Raw genomic sequence first — 19,587 nt, forward strand, 5'->3', positions numbered from 1 at the left:
CGACTTCTGGTCTTGTATCTTAACCGCGATTGCGCAGTACCGGACTCGGCCTGGTTCCTGGTAAACTTCGCCCTTACGACGAGGCACGGTAATTATCATTTCCCTATAGATCGTGCATGTATTGCAGTCCACGCTTTCAAATTGAGGAATCGGCGATAACGCTACTTGTAGTAGATAAGCATGATCGGTAGTAACCTATAACGCTCCAGGCTGATCACTTGACCGGCGATATTCAGCCTCTGTCCTTGCGGTTATGCTTTGATCCATAACATCATAAAGCACCCAGCAATAACAATAGTACTGGCATTCTGGCGCTGCCTTTTCACGCGTCAGCCTCTTGCCCCACACCCGGCAATACACCTATGAAGTTGGCCGTAAGAATAGGAAGAAGCCATCAAACGCTCGTTCCACAGGGTGTTCGTGAGTTCATGCTTTGAGAAGATTGAGATCACCTGACATGAGAGGAACGTAGATCGATGAAATAATCCAGCGATCCTTGTACGAGTTCGACGCTCGTGAGAGCATGGTCTCATTAGGCAGTGCCTGCCAACTGAAGGAAAATCTCCCCATATTGGAAGCGGTCGCCCCGAGGAAAGACGCCGTAGTTGTCGCATGATTTTTGAGCCACGCCAATGGCGCCTTTGGTTGCGAGGGTAAGCACATTCAAGAAGCCTTGAGCGGCCACGGTGCGTGTAGTACTTGATGGAGGCAGCAACTCCGAAAAGGTGACTCCACCAGAGCTGTCGCTGTTGGTTTCCTCAACCTTGGTCTGGATAAAGTCAAGAAAGTTGAGACTCTCCGTATCCAGGGCGGACACAACTCGAGCAAAGACGGATTTGCGCCGGGCTGAGATCGCACTGATGTCCTCTCTGTCAGGGGCCAACTCCCCTTCGAGATACCGGGTGATCTCCAGTTCCTCAAGGTTGTCGATGACATCGCCGGCGTTCAAGATGGACAAGCTACTGTTGCGCTCACGCCTGTCTGCATAACTTCGCCCGGAGAGTGGACTGGCACTTGTCAGCCGTCCTCGGTGCCGAGCAGACGAGCCAGAGATGCTGCTAAATCTCTGGCCTCGGATCGAGCCAGGTAGGGATGCTGTGAGATTCCAAGGCATTTCCGAAGATCTGTCATTGTAGGCGCTAGACGGAGCGTTACGCGCGATTTCAACGTCGAGCGAGCCGGTCCTTTCTTTCTGACCATGCCCTTGGTGAACACTGCGTCTCTCGGGTCTATTGCGCTCTCCAGCTCGAGCAGAACTCTTTTCGGGTGTGAGCAGCATGTATAGTGCATCACCCGAGAATTGACTCAAGGGTCCCTTTTCACGATGCTGACCCAATCCTCGCCCAATAGACCCAATGCCCAAGCCAAAAACCCAGTATTGCGCGTTTTTCTTCGCTAAAGTCGGAAGTTTATTGTGATTCTTCTGCTTCAGCGCCTGAGCCATGTTCGCAGCATATTCGTCATTCCACCTTGCCAAATCTGTGTTGCGTAAGGCGGTGTTGTCATCAAAGCCGATCATCTTGACTCGTCGAATGCGTTGATGAGCGCGTGCCTCTGTAGTGCGGTCAAGTTCGCCATCCTCCATCAGTCTTCGTTCTACGGAAGGTCCTCGCGGGTCTTCACCATTCTTGTGACTGGGGAGGGTCTGGGGCTGTTGGTCGTCGTCTCGAGCTGGCAGGGGACCATCTTTGTTCATATTCATCATCATCTAGATCAGATGGTCAGTTCGCCACAGCCATTTTCTTGCATACCATTGGATATGTTACTCACGACATCGTCTTGGATCAGTTCTCCAGTCAAGGCTCCCATCGGCTCTCCTTGGAAATTGCCCTTTCTCCGCTTCCGCGGCGAGTCGTTGCTCTCATCAAGCTCGATCAGATTTCCATCCTCATCAAACTCGAAGTCCGGCTGCAGCAGGACGCCTTCATCTTCACGGTCTGGACGGCTCCTCCGCCCAAACAGGCCTCTCTTCTCCCCGGAGGGAACATCGCCAACATGGAGGCTCTGAAGGCCTTCGGCACCAATAAACTCGTCCGCGTATAAGTCGAGATCGATCAATCCAAGCTGAGAGTGTCCCGAGACGTAGTTACCCGGGGAGCTCGCCCAGCTATCAGACCGTTGTGATGATGTCTGAACAGCAGCCGCTTCGGTGAAAGCGAAGTCGATGTCCAATCCTGGCAGGCCGGTTTCGGGAATGAAACTCAGGTCGTAGGGAAGGATGAGATTAGTAGGCCTGATTTCAAAAGTTAGTAAACTGCATGCTGAACACCTCTAGTTCAGCAAGTGCTCTTGAAAGGAAGCGACTCACTTTGTCTTTCCCGCACTAGGATCGAGACCACCTCCCGGCAACTGCTTCAGCATCGAGACCATCTTGTCCCGCATCGTCTGCGCGTCAAGCAAGGTGTATCCACACTGCTGATCATATACCTTGGACACGCCGTAGCTTTTTAAAAGGTTTGCGTCAGTAGGACAAATTACTCGAAAAGGAGACAGGGGTTTCATCGTACAGGAGACTACCCTGCAGGCGCAGCGCCATAGGAGCTTCAGGATTGATAATCACATTGCAAGCTTCGGGCACGTCCACATCCTGTATAGCCTTGCGATTGAGTCGACGGGTCAGGGAGCGTGAGCCCAGCGTCGCGACAAGCCTGTTGTGGAGATGGACCAGTTAGGAAACTGACAGGGGATTGAGGGGCGAGGATAGAGACACGAACCAGATAGTAGCCACGCCATGCTCAGGAGACGAAAGCACTACCAAGTGTTAGTCTTGATCATACTTGGTGATGCGATTCTGTCAGGAAGCACATACTCTCATGGCTGTAGAACATCTCGAGCGTCGCCTCATACGAGGCTGCGCATCACGAGATAGGATCGTGGAGGTAATAGCCGACACTCTGGCACAGTGTCGAAGTAAAAGCGGCTTCTTGCTCGAGCAAAGACGAAAATTATCGAGGGAGATCTGATGAAGAATCACTTATAAAGAAGGGCGAGAGTGCGATCAAGGTGGTGAAGAAAAAAGACCGAGTGACAGCTGTCAGATAAAGTGAAGAGTCGAGTCCCTGGGAGGGGTGCACAACTGGCAGTAAACAATTCGGGCTGTCTACTGTGTCTGCCAGTCTGGAGCTTGGCTTGTTGACCAAACTACAAGCTTCCAATTGTCAGGCCCAGATTTCCGTAACGTAAGCCTCGCAATAGCTGTAAAGCACATCTGCGCTAGGGTGACTGCCAATATCAAATGAAGAAGTTATCTATCGGCTCTATTGCCTCTGGTTCTTATCCATATCGAAGATGAGCACGAGACGCCAGGCCCCCAACATTGGAATCTCCTCGTCAAAGACTGATCTACCGTTGGTAACCTGAGCAATCTCTATGTTTGCCAAAAGATAAGCATGAGAGGCCGGGCATCTACAAGTCTCCCGTCAAAGATTCACCTCTCAAAGTAATCTACAGAGGAGACGAGAGAAACGGCATTGCCTTGAAAGGCTGGATTCGCTTTCCCATTATAATGCTTCTTGCAAAGGTCCATGAGCCGCTCCTGGTGTGGCCGATACAGATCATCTTTCAGCATATCAAGAGCTGGACTGTACTGAGCACAATCATTCGGGCGTACAGGGTCGGGTATATCGAGGTAATGACTGAGGTTGCCAAACAGAGTCACTTGGAAACGGAAACTCCCAGTTACTGGCCCACCAGTGGTGCTTACATGGAGTACCTAGTACCTAGTAACCTACTATCAGACCCGCACTGCAGGATCATACTCGTCTCTACGAGACGGATGCAGGCCCAAGCTTGACAAATCTGGGCCAGATCACGGTGATACTTTACGAGGACAGTAATGAACAGAATCGACTCCAGGCAATCAAATGATCTAGTAAGCAGCAAATACAAACATACACCAGACCACGCAACTAGCCAATCGCAAGGCTGGAATGAACACCGGGAAGTAGTAGTAAATGACATGTGGCTCTTAACAGCGCAGGCAGTGAGAATTGCAATTCATCTTGAAAGTGATCACCAGAGCGTTTCCAGATACGGAAGAACCATCTGTGACTCTCGCTGCGCAGAACAGCCCACCCAGAGTCCCCCATACTGAAATCTGCAGTAAGGGAAGACGGAGATTGCGCACTGAGTCTTTATATAACTTTGATTTTAGGTATGCTGGAGTCGATAGACCGACGAGTACGACCGCGTCAAACTTTCGCAGAGGCACGATAGTTTATTCGATGGGGATACCCTCGTACTCAGAGTAGCCCAGCGCCAAGTTCATGTTCTCTGTACCGGCTCATTAGCAAAGGCTCAAGGCGTCGCTGAGAAGGGGACAACTTACGCAAGCACTGAGTGGCAGCACCCTTAAGAAGATTGTCAATGGTGGCGCAGACAACGACACGCTTGCCGCTGGAGTGAACAGCGAAACCGCCGATCTCAACCCCGTGACGGCCGGCAATGTCCTTGACGAGAGGAGCCTCGCCTGTGATCTTGACAAGCTTCTCACCAGCGTAGCGATCCTGGTAGATGTTACGGATGTCACGAGAAGTCATCTCCTTGTTCAGGGGAATGCTGATGGTGTGCTAGAGACGAGGTTAGGATACCGATGCTTCGACGAGAAAATGAGGTGTGTTTTGACACAACTTACTGAGATGCCCTGGAACCAGACCGCAACGTGGGGGATAAAGGCGATGCTGGTGCCGAGCTGTGCACTGATCTCACGCTCGTGAATGTGATCCGTCAAACTGTAAGGAACGAGGTTGTTGGTAAGGAAGTTGACATCGTTCTTGGGACTGGGCTTAGTGCCAGCACCGGAGTAGCCAGAGACACCAAAGGTGGTTGGCTGACCGCCCAGGAAGGGAACGAGAGGAGCGATGCCGAGTTGTGCCGCCGTAGCGTAGCAACCCGGGTTGGCAATACGGGTAGCACGGGCAATGTTGGAACGGTCAACGAGTTCAGGCAGACCGTAGGTCCAGTTGGAGTCAAACCGGTAGTCGGCGCTAAGATCCACAATCACGTTGCCCTTCTCTGATCCACGATCGACAGCCTCGACGAAGGGCTTGCACACACCGTTCGGAAGAGCCATGACCCAGCAGTCAATGTCGCCGTTGGCAGACATGCGCTGGACATCCTCGGGGCTCAAGTTCTCGTAGATGATCTCACGCTTGTCATAACCCTGCAGCTTCTTGCCGGCCAGCTCACGGGATGAGACATGGCGCAGGTCCATATTGGGGTGAGCATTGAGCAAGTTGATCAGGGCCTGGCCGGTATAGCCACGAGCACCGATCAGGGCGACCTTGGCGGGCTGAGGGTTGGAGGCGTTCTTTTCGCCGAGAGGAGGGTTGGGGTTGGTGGTGGTGGCGTAGGTGCGAGTCGCATGCACGGCAGCGGTCGGGCGCTTCATGCGGGAAGAACGGAGAGCATTGGAAGCGGAGGAAAATGCGCGCTTCTGCTCCAGGGAGGCACCGCTGGCACCGTGACCCTTGCCAATGTTAATTGCGGCCTCGTGGGCACGGTGCAGACGGTGCTCGAGGTTGATGTCACCAAACATCTGACGGCCGTGCTTGGTGAACTCCTGGACAAGCTGCTTGACCTCGTCGCCGTTTTCCGCACCGTACCAGAACAGAACCTCGCCGTCGCGGCTGAGGCTGCCTTCCGCCTTATCAAAGAACCAGGTCAGGTTCTCATCATCCTCCTTGACTGTCCAGGCCAACTTGGGGAAGTCTTTCTTGAGGCTAGCGAAGACATTGTCAGCCACGTTGGTCAACCAGCCCGACTTCGTGATGGTGAATGTGGCCAAGTGGGCCATCAGAGAGCCCTGTTGAGGCGGCAGAACCACGGCCAAGGCGTCCATGGGATCATCGTAGTAGATCTTGAAGTCGCGCTCTTTCATACCCTCGACGTAGCGGTCGACGACAGCACGAGCATCCAGACCCTCTCGGTCACGGACCAGCACGTCCTTCAGGGCCGTCAGATCGCCAAACGCTGCCAGAGAGTCTTGAACGTTGATCTTGTTACCACGGCGGATCAGAGTGCCGGCGCCGGAATCAGTGAACAGCTCCTTCTGGAGGTCGGCTGGGTGGATGATGGCCACACTGGACGATCGAGGTAGATCGCTCAGGAGATCCTTCATCTCCTTGATCTTCAGGCGAGTACCGTGACGAACCCACCATTGAGTCATCAGGTGGTCGTACTCTTCATCGAGGTTGATGACAGAGATCTTCTCACCGGTATCACCGTTGAACAGACCTCCCTTTTCGGCCAGGTACACAATCTTCAAAGGCTGCAGCGCCCGAGCCAACTCCCCGGCCGCGACATCGGCATTGACGTTGAGCACTTGACCGTCGGGGGTCTCTGCCATGGAGGTCAGGATAGGCAGACATCCTGCCTCGATGGCGGATTCGATAGGCCTCTTGTCCACGCCGTTGATCTTTCCGACAAGGTTGTACTTGGGCTTATCGAGGTAATCGGCGGAAAAGACACCGGCGGTGATGGGCCGAGCACGCACACCCATGCGCTCCAGCTCCTCCACAAGCTTCATGTTCTCCTCCAGGAACAGCTTGCGCGCCAGTGAAAGGGTCTTGCCGTCCGTCACACGGATTCCGTCCTCGAACTGGGGCTCCACACCGGCCGCTTCCAGCATGCGGTTGAGCTGCGGCCCGGCACCGTGGACGACAATGGGGTACAGACCAACATGATTGAGGAAGGCGAGGGCGGATGACAGAGTCTGCAAGTGCTCGGTGATGATTGCACCACCGACCTTGATCACGGCGAATTGCTGCGAAGAAACGGAGGTGAAATGAGACAGGTATTGCTGGACCTCACGCTTGGAACCGATGTTGCTCAGCAACTGAACGACGGTGCTTCGAGTGGAGCTCGGTTGAGCATCCGCGGTGCGAGAGTAGGCTCGAGCATGGCGATGAAGGGGCGCAGCGACTGCGCGGGCAGTGGCCCCGGAGCGCAGAGGCGAGACCGAGAGCGGCGCGGAGAATGATCGGAGGGGCTTGGTGGAAGCTCTCCGCACGGCGGAGCGAAGGGACAGCATTATGGTCACCAGCATGCGGCAACTTCAATTGAGGGGTCTTCGCAGGTAGCTGGGGAAAGCGTCCCCTCGGCTGATGGATGAGAAGGAAGGAGGGGAGAGTGGGAGTGTAAAGGGAACGGGGAATCGAGGCAAGAAGAGAGGATTGAAATCCAATTGCCAGGAAAAGGGCACAGATGGTCGCGGCAGAGGTCGAGCGATAGGTATGACTAACTCCCATGGATTTTGCACCGGCCGGATGTCGGAGTGTCCACCAAGGCCAATCACATGAGGCGAATGGGCCGGGCGGTCAGTATGATACTCCCCCAAGAGTCACACCCTGCACGACCCGGAGGTGACGAGATTCCCTTCTTTATATTCAACCTGCGCGGTTTGGACTCGTGCACTGATGGATATGCAAACCTCATAGAGCGCAGTTGACTGTATATAGATATGAGTCGTCGTTGTTCATTGAACCCAGCGCTATGACGTGAGGGCATTTGCTAGTCAAATGATGGCAGATAGGCCAACACAAGATCTAGTTCTGCAGCTTGCTCGCTCGCGCTGTGGGCTGCGTGCAGATCTCTCGAGACCGGATCCTGGTGTTCCATGGGGACGCGGTCCGCCCACCACTCAAAGTTGGCTCACTGGTGCCTTTTGGTGGGCCAGCTAATTGTTGAGTCATTGGCCCTCGAAAAGCCTATCAAACACACAGACGGTTCTCCTCCGTTCCTGAGACTCACACACGGCTCCAAGTATCGAGAGGATGAGGAGAGAGCAACAACATAATCAGCCTCACTACAGCACAGGTGAACTGTCATCGATCATCGATGCTGACCGAGGCGGCTGCAACGTCATCCGACTTCGGTCGTGTATCACTTATCTGATCTTGCCCGCTCTTCTGACTCGTCTGCTCCGGTCAAGTGCTATCCACTCGAGCCTCCACCCGTCCTGTTTTAGTGTCTGACCTTACAGCCTAGCCTACTACGCTCGACAGCCGGAGCGAGGCCCGCATGATCCATGCCGTCTGGTGCAAGACTGCATTTGGCCCATTGCATTTGCATTTCTAGACCTGTGAATACGAAATGATACGACTTACAGAAAGAGCCGCACTGACCTCTCTCAACGAACCACCTAGGATTCTATTGGTGGACCTCACCAGTGTCTACTGTCTAGGGCCTGGGCAGCACGGTAAGCTTATTTTACTAGATGCATACTATACTCCCAATGCAGAGACAAGCCCGATCTTCTTGCTGCCATGGCCGAGAATGGTCTCTCGCTCTCTGATCGTAAGCACAGAAGATCCACATTCGTGGCCGACACGTGGGTGTCGAAGAACCATACGCTAGTGGCTGACGGATTCATTAAGACTTTAAAGAACGGGGACAGAGCCTAAATGTCACACGCGTAAAAAGACAGGGCAGCAGGGAAAACACACTTTGCAAGGTCGCAAATCATATGGATCACATCAAGTGGGTGTCAAAGGACGGCATCACAGCAGTGTCATTTACATCTTCATGCGCCACCACATGGCAGCCAGCTACCGCAGATTCTGAAGCACGCACAGCAGAACCGTTCGGATGAATGAGCTCCACTGCCATGGACGGGGCGGGGATGTAGTCAAGAGATGGAAGTCATTCAAAACACGCCCAAAAGAAAAACAAAAGGAGGTATTAGCAGCGTGGGGAAACAACAGGGGGACGCTCAGTGGTGTTGTCGAGAGATCAGCCCTTGATCGGTGCTTCTTGGTGCCATGACCACTTCACATCCCCCGGGAGGTTTCACAGTTCCAAAAATAAAAGACAAAAGGTCGTGGAGTAATGCATATTGCACGTCTAATGTTTGAAGTGCATAGCAACTAGATGGCACAAACGGTAGCATTAGCCTCCAGTCAACACTCACAGGCAGTCGAGCTAGTCGAGCGTGGGACACACTCGTTTTCCCATTCAATCTTGACGAGGGGAAACTTACCAGGCACAATGATAACGAGAAGCAGGACGATCACGCAGACCACGAGACATACGCGCATCTTCATGTCCTTCCACCACATATTTTTGCGCACCCGATTGGCACCCCGGCGGAAGCCCTGAGCGGACACAGCCAAGTTGTCGGTCTTATCCTGCAGGGAGTCGAGACGCTCTCCACGCTGAGAGACCTTGTTGATATTTTCACGCATCACACCAACAGTGTCATCGATTTGCTAGAGAATTCAGAGTCAGTTCAGCGAATCGCTATTGTTGCCGATCGCGGCTTGATGATGGCTGGCGCCTGGCGCTCATGCTAGCTGTGCACTGTGAAGCCGAAAAGGCGGAGAGCAGAAGGCTTGTCGATACTGTGTAGCGACAACAGCGATAATTCGGGCCATATTCAGGGCGGACGGGGGGTACTAACCGCCTGCAAAGCGGCCGTGCGCTGGTTGCCATGTTGTTGCGCGGAGGCAGCTCCGGGGCCACTGGAGCCGGCAGGAATATAGGGGTCGTAGGGAGCTTCGCCGGACATTGCGATGGTTTGTGATTTCGAGAAGGATGAGAAAGCGAGGTCGTTAGGCGTTGGTACAAGACCGGGTGGACTCAATGCTGTGATCGAAGTCGCTTTGTTTGGGCACAGGGGAACCCAAGAGGTAGGTAATCGAGGGATGAGAGGGGTTTCAATGGAAACAAGACTGACTGATAACCAGTCGCAAAGTAGTGTTGATGCGAAACAAGGAGTTGTTCAAATTGGAGAGGGAGGAGGCAGCAGTAGTGGTGGTGGTGGATGAGAGGAGGTGTGGCGTGAACGAGCGCCTCTCGCTGACAGTCCCCATCCGTGCACGTGATTTCGGAGGGAAAAGGGTAGCCTGGACTCCAACAGCATCTGTCTACTTTTGCGCCCAATACTGACTAGAGCGTGGCTTTGCCATGCATCATCATATGTTTTACAAGTAGATTTCGGTACTCTCATTATATCGAGTCCAGCTCAGATATAACTTTGGCACGTAATTTCTGAACCGCATGTTTTAAAGAAGCCTCTATGAGATTCTCAAATATTACACTAAGTCAACGGGCCTGATGCGAACAGTTCACGTCGCCAATAAACATGGAGAATTGCACTGTGTCTGATCTACTAATCTTGGAGATACATTGCAAGACTGCTTTTCTGAATTAATGTCTGTTGCAGCACAGGACTTCTTCCTCCAGGGACATTGTAGATAGAGTCGGGGCATTGTTCCGGTTGTCACCGGACCCATGGCGGTGTACTTGAGAACGTTGCTCAAGAAACGGGTCTATTCATAGAAGCGCTGTTCAGCGGGGCGCATGCAATGGAGCGGCGCCACACCACGAATTCTTTGCACATGCACCCCATACTTGACGTCCGTCGGTGGCGACTCCGAATTAATTGATCTATCGATCAAGCATAACTACAGGCAGCTACCTCAACATAAGACTCCACCAGCAACTCGTGGGTGGACTCGGTAGGTGGAGCAAATCATTCGCAGACGTTCATAAACAGTGACGACCCCTCATCTTCAGCATAATCCATGGCCTTTGATCTCTCATAGAGCCGAAGCTAAGACTCCGCTAGGTGGCTAGAGGCTCTGCCCTGTTCCCATGATGTTAAGGTCCCGCCTCAAGCTGTTCAACAAATCACGGGAGTCGTCAATCGGATGGGATAAGCTTCTCTACCCTTGTAGGAAGGGCCTGCAATCTGCATAACGCTGAGATATCTCCGAGTGTCTCTGCATGCCTCTCAAACAAGTACGGCGTTACGAAGAGAAGACCCCATCGGGCTTACTCGATTCAACGAACAAAAGAAAAAGCCCAATGGCTTTTATAAGCCTGTATGATTCCCTCAGTCCGTGGTGGGCTATGACTCGGTCGACGTGTCGTGAAAGAGAATGTCTAGCCATGCCGTGATCCAGAGGTATTAGCTTAAGTAGCGTCCAATCTGGGGGTGAATACCAGACTAGCTCCGCAGCGATCAGTAACGTGAAGGAAAAACCCAGCATGGAACGCGACAGGGTTTCAAGAACGACTCCTAATCAGCTCACCTTAGGGTTGAAGACATAATCCCGAAGCCAATTTACAAGTGCTCATTGTCCTGCCGTCACTCCCGGTGCTCCCCGATGCCGTATTTTTGCTGGTCCGTTTCAACATGGGGTTAAAACTGTCCAGCTTCGTACGTATTTCTTGGAGGATCTGTCGTATACGATTCAGTCGGACTGCCATATCGACGAGAATTTGCGTCAAAAGATGCGCCGTCAAGAGAAGAACAAGTGCTTCCTGTTCAAGTTCATGACCAGAAATCACTGGCTCCTCATCCCTTAGGATGAGGAGTGCGAGAGCGAGCCTCGGATCCCTGCGAACAGAAGATAGGGCATTGCGAGACTCTTCGTTCTGGCCGACATCTGAGCGGGAACCGGTGCGGCGCGCCATGGTCGAGTGAGAAGGAAGTCTGGGTGTCGGTGGTTGCGGCGGTCCTTTGATGCGATCCGTGATATTGGAAGCCAGGTCAATATCAAAGCCGAGATTACTGAGAAGAAGGTGACGCGGATGGCGAGATGAACGACGAGAATAGAGAAGGAGACAGGAGGATTGGGAGCGAGTGAAGTGAGGCTGTTGCGAGCGTTCAGCACAACGCTCTCTGAAACATTCGATTGATGGCAGCTCAACGTGGCCTTCGTGGGAAGCATTACACCTATTCATTTGACGAAAACTTGAAGACAATCGAGTGTTCACCGACTACCTCTACCACCGGAGGGATCCGGATGACCTCCAGAAAGTCATGGTGTACGGGCAGGAAGCGCACGAAGCGACCACTGAGACCGCGCATGCTCAAGCCGCGTATAACAAGCTCGCACCGTCGCTACAGATGACCCCCACCCCGCCTAGCGACACAATCACAATCAGCGAGTTTGCACGACAGGTCAACACGCGCAAATCGCAATAGTTTGCAACATACACCTTGAGGAAAGCCCGCAACCGCAACCCTACTAAGTTAGCGGCCGCCAAGGCAGGAACCGTGAGAACCGCGATTTAAAACGCAATAATCGCGACCGTAAACCCTGCGCGGAAGCCTGGGGATCCGAAGCCAACAAGGCCAATACCCGTCCCAAGCGTACAGGAGGAGATTCTTACAGGCCTAAATACAGTAATGATCGTGTCGACGACCAGCGTGATGGCAGCAACGATCGCCGTCAGGGACGCGCACGCGCTGATGCCAGGAGCACGCGCGATCGACGCTTCGTGAATGGCGAAAACTGGACGGACTCATCATTTCGACGAGAGAAGGTAGGTCGGAGTCTATTACAAGCGAGGGACTTATAGGTAGCCGTTCCGAATCAAGGTTGCCATCGTTGAAGGCGCAATATCATCCACGTTGACTTAGGGGCCTGAGAATCGCATCGTTGGTCGTCCCGACGCATTACTCCCAGTACAAACGACATGCTACAGGTGTTGGCCGAGTGAAGCTTCCGGAAGAAGCGCATGAATATACAGCACATGTCGAGGTACATGTCTGGTAGGACGCATAGAGGTAATCACTAAGCTCACAGACCGAAAGTTCAAATGACCTAGGTATGCCAAGTACTCGCAAGGTCCAGAATAGGAAACAATATGAGTAACACACCTGATAATGTAGGCATAGAAGCTGCATGTGCGAGGACTATCAAAAAAGTGAACGCACCTAGGCGAGTTCATTCTATTGACCTATACCTGGTTCGAAGAGGTGATTCATCTCACAGAAAGCTTCAAGCGTTAAATGCAACTGTAGCTCAGGGAGAACGGCTACAGGTATAGGGACTCGAGTAAATACATTTATCCTCTCCTCCTGGTCCTATCTCTAAGATTTCAGGTAGCTTCTCATTCCAGCTGATACATCAGTCTCTGCTAGGTGTTGGAGTAGAAAGTAGGACGGTCGTCCGTACATCGTAGTACCCGAATGAGATACTAACACCCATGAAGAGCTATTGTTGTCGTACACACTACACACTATACGATACACAGTAATCCATATATGGTCGAAGAAGAACAAAGAAGATTGAGTGCTGTTACACTGATATACATAGTGAGTCTAATGGTGCACGCCGATGCTGCTGTTGATGCTTCTGTTGAGATGCGATCTTTGACCTATATTGCGGAATCCACGTGGATAGATAGCACAGGATGATTGTCTTGGCTCCGTAGTAATCATCGTTAAGTAGGGCAGCGGGCCATCATGGGGACGGGCGGAACGAACCCCATTCTGAAGTGAGACTCGGGCGGAAGAGATGTGGGCTGTATCCCTATTTAGGTTAGCTCGCCGTTTTAGTATACCTGTACTATTGTAGCGAACCGCCGAATAGTTTCTTCTTCCCTATCATCACAAGTGCTGCGGGCCGTCGTGGCTTATGATGGAATTTTTGCTTTTGGCGGTGCACATGAGTTGTAAGCCAGTTGGGTGGGTTCATTATACACTTTACTCCTGCAGTGCTGTTGATTCCTTTCTGCACTCGACTGCAGTAGCACAACACTCGCTGCACGATTCATGAATGTTTCATGTACACTGCATCCTGTAATTGCAATTGAATCCTTCTTCACCTTCGTGCCAAATTCATTCTCCTATCTCTATTACAGAGGGCCCAGTGTCGAGCGGCCCAAGAGTCTCCCATGGCTCAGTGACGAGGGTTCATCACTTCATTAAGTTCATTGGCGCCTGGTGGAAAGAGTTGTTCCAGTACAAGTGGAGACCCGCTCGACCACACACAGTGCAAGACAGATAACCTGGCGGACGGGAACCGGGATTAGAACCGCGTTAGGAACCTTATGAGTGCATCCCTAGAAGCATCGAGGGGCATAAAGGTGTAGTAGTTGTTGAGACAACGAGTCAGTGGTCGAGTAACCAGTCAGTCCTTGATATCTCGGTGAGCGAGACAAATGCGTCATACTAAGACCAGACCGGCAGACTCTCTGTATTAGCGCCTGCTGAACCCTGGTGGCGACTGGCCCTTGTTCTCTCTCATGCCCCCTGATCGCCAGGCAGTAGGCAGTGAGGCACTGACTCAGTCAGTATGGCTGGAGGTACGGGATTCTTAAATGGAATGACGTCCTATGACATCCTATGACTTGAAAGTATGTATTCTCATGTTCTCAATATAGCCAGATACTCATCGGTAAGTACCTAGTACGCTAGGTAGCCTATTCCTAATGTCACATGAGCCGACTGTGTGACTAAATTCTTGGATACACGCGCGCCGAACGGCATCCATGGTACGTGCGCATCTGAATTTCATGAAGGAGTTGATTGTATCCATTCTTCTACTCCGTTACGGAGTGGCCCAAAATCCACACTCACAGTCTCACACCAGCAGGATTACCAGTACCAGCCAGTGCTGTAGGCCCCAGCCTTGGAACCTCAAAAGTACCACTTACCGGAGTTCGGCTATTAGTACCTAGTGAGTATCAACTATTCCTTAACTTCAGTACTCGAGTAATCTGTAGTCTGGACTCTGTGCTTCACTGTAGTATTGTAGGTACCTACTTTCTCATGCTGTTCGGAACTTGCGACCAACCTATCTGAATTCTAAGGTACTCCTGTGGGCAATATCGTGAGGCCTACTTCAGAACTGGCGCGAAGCGCCAACGTTAATAATAGTGACCTGCGTCTTAATAGTATTGAGTTAAGTGACCAAGTATGCAGAGGCAAATTGATGTCAAAACTAAAAATGGCCTCACATTCAATTTAGACACACCTTTTACCATTTGTCAATCTTCTGCAATTTAGCACAACAATCAGTACATAGGCAGACTGTCTTCGAGCTGACAAAGGATCATTCGGAACCCCAGGTGGAGACCCCATTCTGCGACTGATTCGCATGGGCCTTGAGTGGTGGTGGTGTTGGTGGTTGTGAAGTGGGCGTACCTGACTTCGGTGGGTCAGCGGTTCATTAAACCTCTCTTAGTGTCCTGGTCGGTTTGTTCGCAGTCCGCAACCCTCGGTCGTCTCAACTTTCTTCAATTACCCTTCTGCCCGTGTCTGTATTCGCCCGGCTGAGGCTCAAGAGTTGACGTCTCATCAGGGCGACGCCAAGGATTGTGGTAAGTACCACATTCCCCTCGCACCTGATCTCGAATGGTCAAGCACGTGGCACTGTCCCGTGTAGAGGGTGGAGGGGGGAGTTGTGCGCTCGTGAGCGTATGCTGATCTTGATCGTCAGCGACCAAAGGAGTCCTCCTTGCATGCTGCCCTAAGGGTACTCCATCAACACGAACACCTTCAGCCCATCTCTGGCGTTTGACTTTGTTTGCTCTCACAAGCAAGACGCCATGGCATATCCTCAGCACCCTGCCCAACGCGCGCCTCCTATGCGGCAGTACGACGCCCAAAGCCCAGTATCGCCGGTCTCAAGTCGTGGGTATGCGCCCGACTTCGGTTCAAATAGCGGATATACGGATAGACCTGGAGCACCTGCGGGCTACGAAGCGCGCCGTGGTAGCGACCGCAGCGCAGGAGGATACACTGATCAAGCCCACAGTTACCAGGCTGGTCCCGCGGGGGCCCCGCCGTATGGCTCGTCGCAACAACCACGCTCGGTGCGCCCGCCCCCGGGACCAGGTTCACCTGAGGCTCGTCGACCTCCGATGGGTTACAATGACCGAAGGGGCTATCCTGGGGATCGGCCCCAAGGAACGAGCCGGTCTCGAACTCGTAAGTGATTAGGCATCTGAACGTTGACACTCTCGCGCTTGCTTCGATCTAACAGGTAACCCCAGCTGGAGCCCGGCCACCACCCTCGGCAGGAAACTTTGATAGCCCATTTCCTGCGGTGCCAAGTAGTCGAGATCCCCGAGACCGACGCGGGCCTCCCTCTCGAGAGGCAAGCGGCATCGAGAATGGCATGGCGGCCATGGATATCAACGGCCAAGGTCTTCCTCCAAGACCACACACATCCAATTCCAACCGACGACGGCCGGACATGAGGCAGCCACCCCCACGGGGCCCTCCGCATAATTCAGGGCGCGGAGGCTATCCCCCGGGTCCAGCTCGTGCAGCTAGCTCCGGGCGAGATGATCGCTACAATCGACCTTATCAGGATCCCATGGGGCCTCCCCCACCAAGCCGAAGTGCGACTATGCCATCCCATATGGTTGCTCCAAATTATCCCGGCCAGCCTTCTTACAGGGAGCCGGATTTCACAGTCGCTCCTGTGAGCGAGGTGCCGCCACCGCGGCCAAACACGGCAGGGGGATGAGACCCCCGCGCCAGCCGAATTACGATATGGAGACGGGCTTCGGCGCGGGGGCTAGTACGGGTCTGATGCCTCCCATTTCACCCGATCCCGGAAGCCGAATTTCTTACGCGCCGAGAGAGTTCTTGGACACTTACTATGATGACGAACCTGACATGCCCAACTTCGACGCCATACCGAATTCTCGAGCGGGCCCTACGGATGAGATGGGCCTGGAGTCTCCAAAGCCGAATGGCCCATCCGCCACCTGGGGTGCTGGTCACCCTGGTCAAGGTCACCCTGGTCAACGACAGCCCTCTGTTCCTAATCAATTCGAAACCGCTGGCTTCCAATTCGACATACCATCTGACGGCTCCTCCATGCCAAGCTATGATAGGAATCGGGGTTATCCGCAGAACGGATACGGGCCTGGACATCAGAATGGTGCTACCTATGAAGCACCGCAGACTTACCCCCAACACCAACCACCACCACCGGTACAAAACGGAAATCCAGATGCACTTCCCCACCACCCAGCGCCGTTCCGTCCAGGTCACGACCAAGCAGCCAAGCCAGTCCCGGTGCGTCAATATGGATCTGCACCAAACCCACATCCCACACCAAACCCTGTCTCTATTCAGGCGAATGGCCCCGCGCCCGGTTCTCTTCCCGTCGCCGAATCTGGGCCCGAACCACTAGCGTCTCAGATGACGCCTGCCAAAGCTGAGGAGTCTAGACCCATTACACACGACGAACTTCAAAAATTACAAATGTCAGCACGGGGTAACCCTGAAGATCAAGGGCTTCAGCTCAAGCTCGCAAAGAAGCTCGTCGAGGCGTCCGTCGTGCTTGTGGCCGAGAATACCCATCTTGACCCAAAAATGAAAGCAAAAGCCCAGGAAAAATACACCCTGGATGCCCACAAGATTGTGAAGAAGCTAGCCTCGGCTGGATTCGCGGAAGCACAGTTCTACCTGGCCGATTGTTATGGTGAAGGCAGACTTGGTCTACAGGTAGATGCGAAAGAAGCGTTTTCTCTGTATCTCTCCGCCGCGAAGGCGGGCCATGCACAGTCAGCCTACCGAGTTGCCGTGTGTTGTGAGATTGGCGCGGAAGAAGGTGGAGGTACCCGCCGTGATCCCTTCAAGGCTGTGCAATGGTATAAGCGGGCCGCGGCGCTGGGCGACACTCCTGCCATGTACAAAATGGGGATGATCAACTTGAAAGGATTGCTGGGACAGAAAAGCAACCCACGCGAGGGTGTGTCGTGGCTCAAGCGTGCGGCGGAGCGGGCTGACGAAGAGAATCCTCATGCTCTTCATGAGTTGGCGCTCATGTACCAGAGTGCCAGTGGCAACGACATTATTGTTCGCGATGAAGCATACGCCTCTCAGTTGTTCCATCAGGCTGCTGATCTCGGCTACAAATTCTCACAGTTCCGTCTCGGTACGGCATACGAATATGGCTTGTTGGGCTGCCCGGTAGATAATCGCATGAGTATCATATGGTACACTCGCGCCGCCGCTCAGGGTGAGCACCAGAGTGAGCTCGCCCTCAGTGGATGGTACCTCACTGGATCGGAAGGAATCTTACAGCAGAATGACACCGAGGCCTATCTGTGGGCAAGAAAGGCAGCCGCAGCGGGTCTCGCCAAGGCCGAATACGCCATGGGATATTACACCGAAGTTGGTATCGGTGTGACGGCAAACCTGGAAGATGCAAAACGGTGGTATTGGCGTGCTGCTGGTAAGTTCCGATACTCCATGAAATTCGTCGACTTTGAAAGCAAGATACATCCGTACTAACCTTGCCATCTTTCGATTTGAATAGCACAAGGATTCCCGAAGGCACGAGAGCGTTTAGAGGATTTGCGGAGGGGAGGCGGTCGATATGAAAAGACCCGCCTGTCTCGTTCTGCTGTCAGCAAGCAGAGTGAAGGGGACTGCGTCCTCATGTAACTTGTATTTCTCTTGGTCCTTTTAATCTCCATGCTGAGCGCAATACTCGATTTGAACGTGCAGAACTGGCTTCTTCGCGCTCGCAGAGTGACTTGTATGTATCTCTTTAATGGTGACCGGCGCTTCATGATTGCCTTTGCCTGTGTACGAATTTTGTCTATATTTTCTTTTTTTTCCAGAGATTGACTTGATTTCACGGTATTGCCCTTCGTCATTTGACTTGTGTGACTCTTTGAATTTGTTCTTGAATCATCCCATACTGTGCTACTTTGTTTTTGAAGTTCTCTGCCACTATCGTTGGGTTCATGATTGATGTCCTCGTCGAAGTAGTCGATGTACATTACTTGCTTGGTTTCTATGGTCTTTACGTGATAAACTGGTGCTCCGATGCCAATTGCAGACGCTGATTCTCGCAGTACAAGGATGAACTCAATGAATCGCTAGCGGATATTTCAGTAAAGCTAGGAAGTCAGATCCCACCTAGGCAGGGCGTCGGAAACGGCACACGATCATATGCGAGCGAGTATGAGATGCAGAGTATTTCAGAACATTTGCCTGCGAAGCACTGTTTCAAGCAAGGAAAATGGCCCTCGCTCTTGTTTCATTGGCAGAGTTCACTGAACTCTGATCCTTCATGATTTTCTTGCCTGGGAGGTTCTTCCAGAACCCACGACATCAACTTCAACCCCAGCACAAGCAGTGTCAAATGTCAGCACTGGACTTAGAGGATCCAACAGCGGATTCTTTCCGCGCTTACACAGCGCCGCGGTTGGTCGCATGTCGGCATTACGAGAGCCGCGATACACCCGGCTATCCGACATCATGGAGTCCGTGTGATTTCTAAGAAAAGCCCACTTCGGAAGACAAATGAACCTGCGAGAAACTACAAGTTTATATGACCTCAGTAGATCTCCTGATTGGCAGGTGTATGTTCCATTTTCACCGAGTCGCAACCCAGTCGCCCGCTCTTCGAAGACCTGCACGAGACCCGGGTTCCATCTAACCTTGCACTTTTATCATTCGAGTTGCGTTACCTACTCAAGTATTCCGTTTCATGTCAGCTCGGACTCAACGACAATCCTCTCCGCCTGAGCAAGCTTCCACGAGTGCATATGCAAAGAATCGACGACTCCTTATCTATGCGACTCTGATCTCTATCTTTGTCGCCCTATTCGTGTTTATCTCTCATCAAGACACCGCCAATCTGTCTGTCCTACGTCGTTTTTTCTCTTCGTCCTCGCGAACTACTACGTGCTCCGGGATTGCACAGATCTCGACCTCTCGTGCCAATTTATCGACAGCAGATATGAGAACTCCGATATATTTTCTAAGCCATGGTGGGGTAAGTCTTCAACTTGATTGACTCATGAACTGGGTAGTGTGAGCCAACAAGCATACCTATGAACAAAGTAACTGACCATTTTCCCTCCTCAAGCCCAATA

At 52.6% G+C, this 19,587-nt stretch overlaps 7 protein-coding genes across 7 annotated transcripts; 3 read left to right on the forward strand and 4 right to left on the reverse strand.

Annotated features, from left to right (window-relative positions):
* Positions 1-532: 532 nt before the first annotated feature.
* N7539_004821 (Rad21/Rec8 N terminal domain protein) lies at positions 533-2,828 on the reverse strand (the record flags this gene model as incomplete). Its single annotated transcript, XM_056934423.1, has 6 exons — positions 533-1,708; positions 1,771-2,233; positions 2,309-2,443; positions 2,508-2,648; positions 2,715-2,751; positions 2,810-2,828. The coding sequence occupies 6 exons, from the start codon at positions 2,826-2,828 to the stop codon at positions 533-535; spliced, it is 1,971 nt and encodes a 656-aa protein (XP_056789617.1).
* A 1,388-nt stretch (positions 2,829-4,216) lies between these two features.
* argEF (bifunctional acetylglutamate kinase/N-acetyl-gamma-glutamyl-phosphate reductase) lies at positions 4,217-7,045 on the reverse strand (the record flags this gene model as incomplete). Its single annotated transcript, XM_056934424.1, has 3 exons — positions 4,217-4,272; positions 4,328-4,568; positions 4,634-7,045. 3 exons carry the CDS (start codon positions 7,043-7,045, stop codon positions 4,217-4,219), a joined length of 2,709 nt encoding a protein of 902 aa, XP_056789618.1.
* A 1,796-nt stretch (positions 7,046-8,841) lies between these two features.
* On the reverse strand, positions 8,842-9,505 carry N7539_004823 (SNAP receptor SNC2; the record flags this gene model as incomplete). Its single annotated transcript, XM_056934425.1, has 3 exons — positions 8,842-8,864; positions 8,978-9,206; positions 9,398-9,505. The coding sequence occupies 3 exons, from the start codon at positions 9,503-9,505 to the stop codon at positions 8,842-8,844; spliced, it is 360 nt and encodes a 119-aa protein (XP_056789619.1).
* Positions 9,506-11,034: 1,529 nt separating this feature from the next.
* Positions 11,035-11,688, reverse strand: N7539_004824 (uncharacterized protein; the record flags this gene model as incomplete). Its single annotated transcript, XM_056934426.1, has 1 exon — positions 11,035-11,688. The coding sequence occupies one exon, from the start codon at positions 11,686-11,688 to the stop codon at positions 11,035-11,037; it is 654 nt and encodes a 217-aa protein (XP_056789620.1).
* A 79-nt stretch (positions 11,689-11,767) lies between these two features.
* N7539_004825 (uncharacterized protein) lies at positions 11,768-12,370 on the forward strand (the record flags this gene model as incomplete). The annotated part of the gene is made up of 3 exons (XM_056934427.1): positions 11,768-11,931; positions 11,985-12,273; positions 12,314-12,370. The coding sequence occupies 3 exons, from the start codon at positions 11,768-11,770 to the stop codon at positions 12,368-12,370; spliced, it is 510 nt and encodes a 169-aa protein (XP_056789621.1).
* A 2,915-nt stretch (positions 12,371-15,285) lies between these two features.
* Positions 15,286-16,211, forward strand: N7539_004826 (Chitin synthase regulatory factor 3; the record flags this gene model as incomplete). Its single annotated transcript, XM_056934428.1, has 2 exons — positions 15,286-15,667; positions 15,733-16,211. 2 exons carry the CDS (start codon positions 15,286-15,288, stop codon positions 16,209-16,211), a joined length of 861 nt encoding a protein of 286 aa, XP_056789622.1.
* A 26-nt stretch (positions 16,212-16,237) lies between these two features.
* Positions 16,238-18,145, forward strand: N7539_004827 (SEL1-like repeat protein; the record flags this gene model as incomplete). Its single annotated transcript, XM_056934429.1, has 2 exons — positions 16,238-17,933; positions 18,018-18,145. The coding sequence occupies 2 exons, from the start codon at positions 16,238-16,240 to the stop codon at positions 18,143-18,145; spliced, it is 1,824 nt and encodes a 607-aa protein (XP_056789623.1).
* Between the last annotated feature and the right edge of the window lie 1,442 nt (positions 18,146-19,587).

This window comes from Penicillium diatomitis (genome assembly GCF_028827545.1).
Source record: "Penicillium diatomitis strain IBT 30728 chromosome Unknown utg000005l_segment0_segment0, whole genome shotgun sequence".
NCBI lineage: Eukaryota > Fungi > Ascomycota > Eurotiomycetes > Eurotiales > Aspergillaceae > Penicillium > Penicillium diatomitis.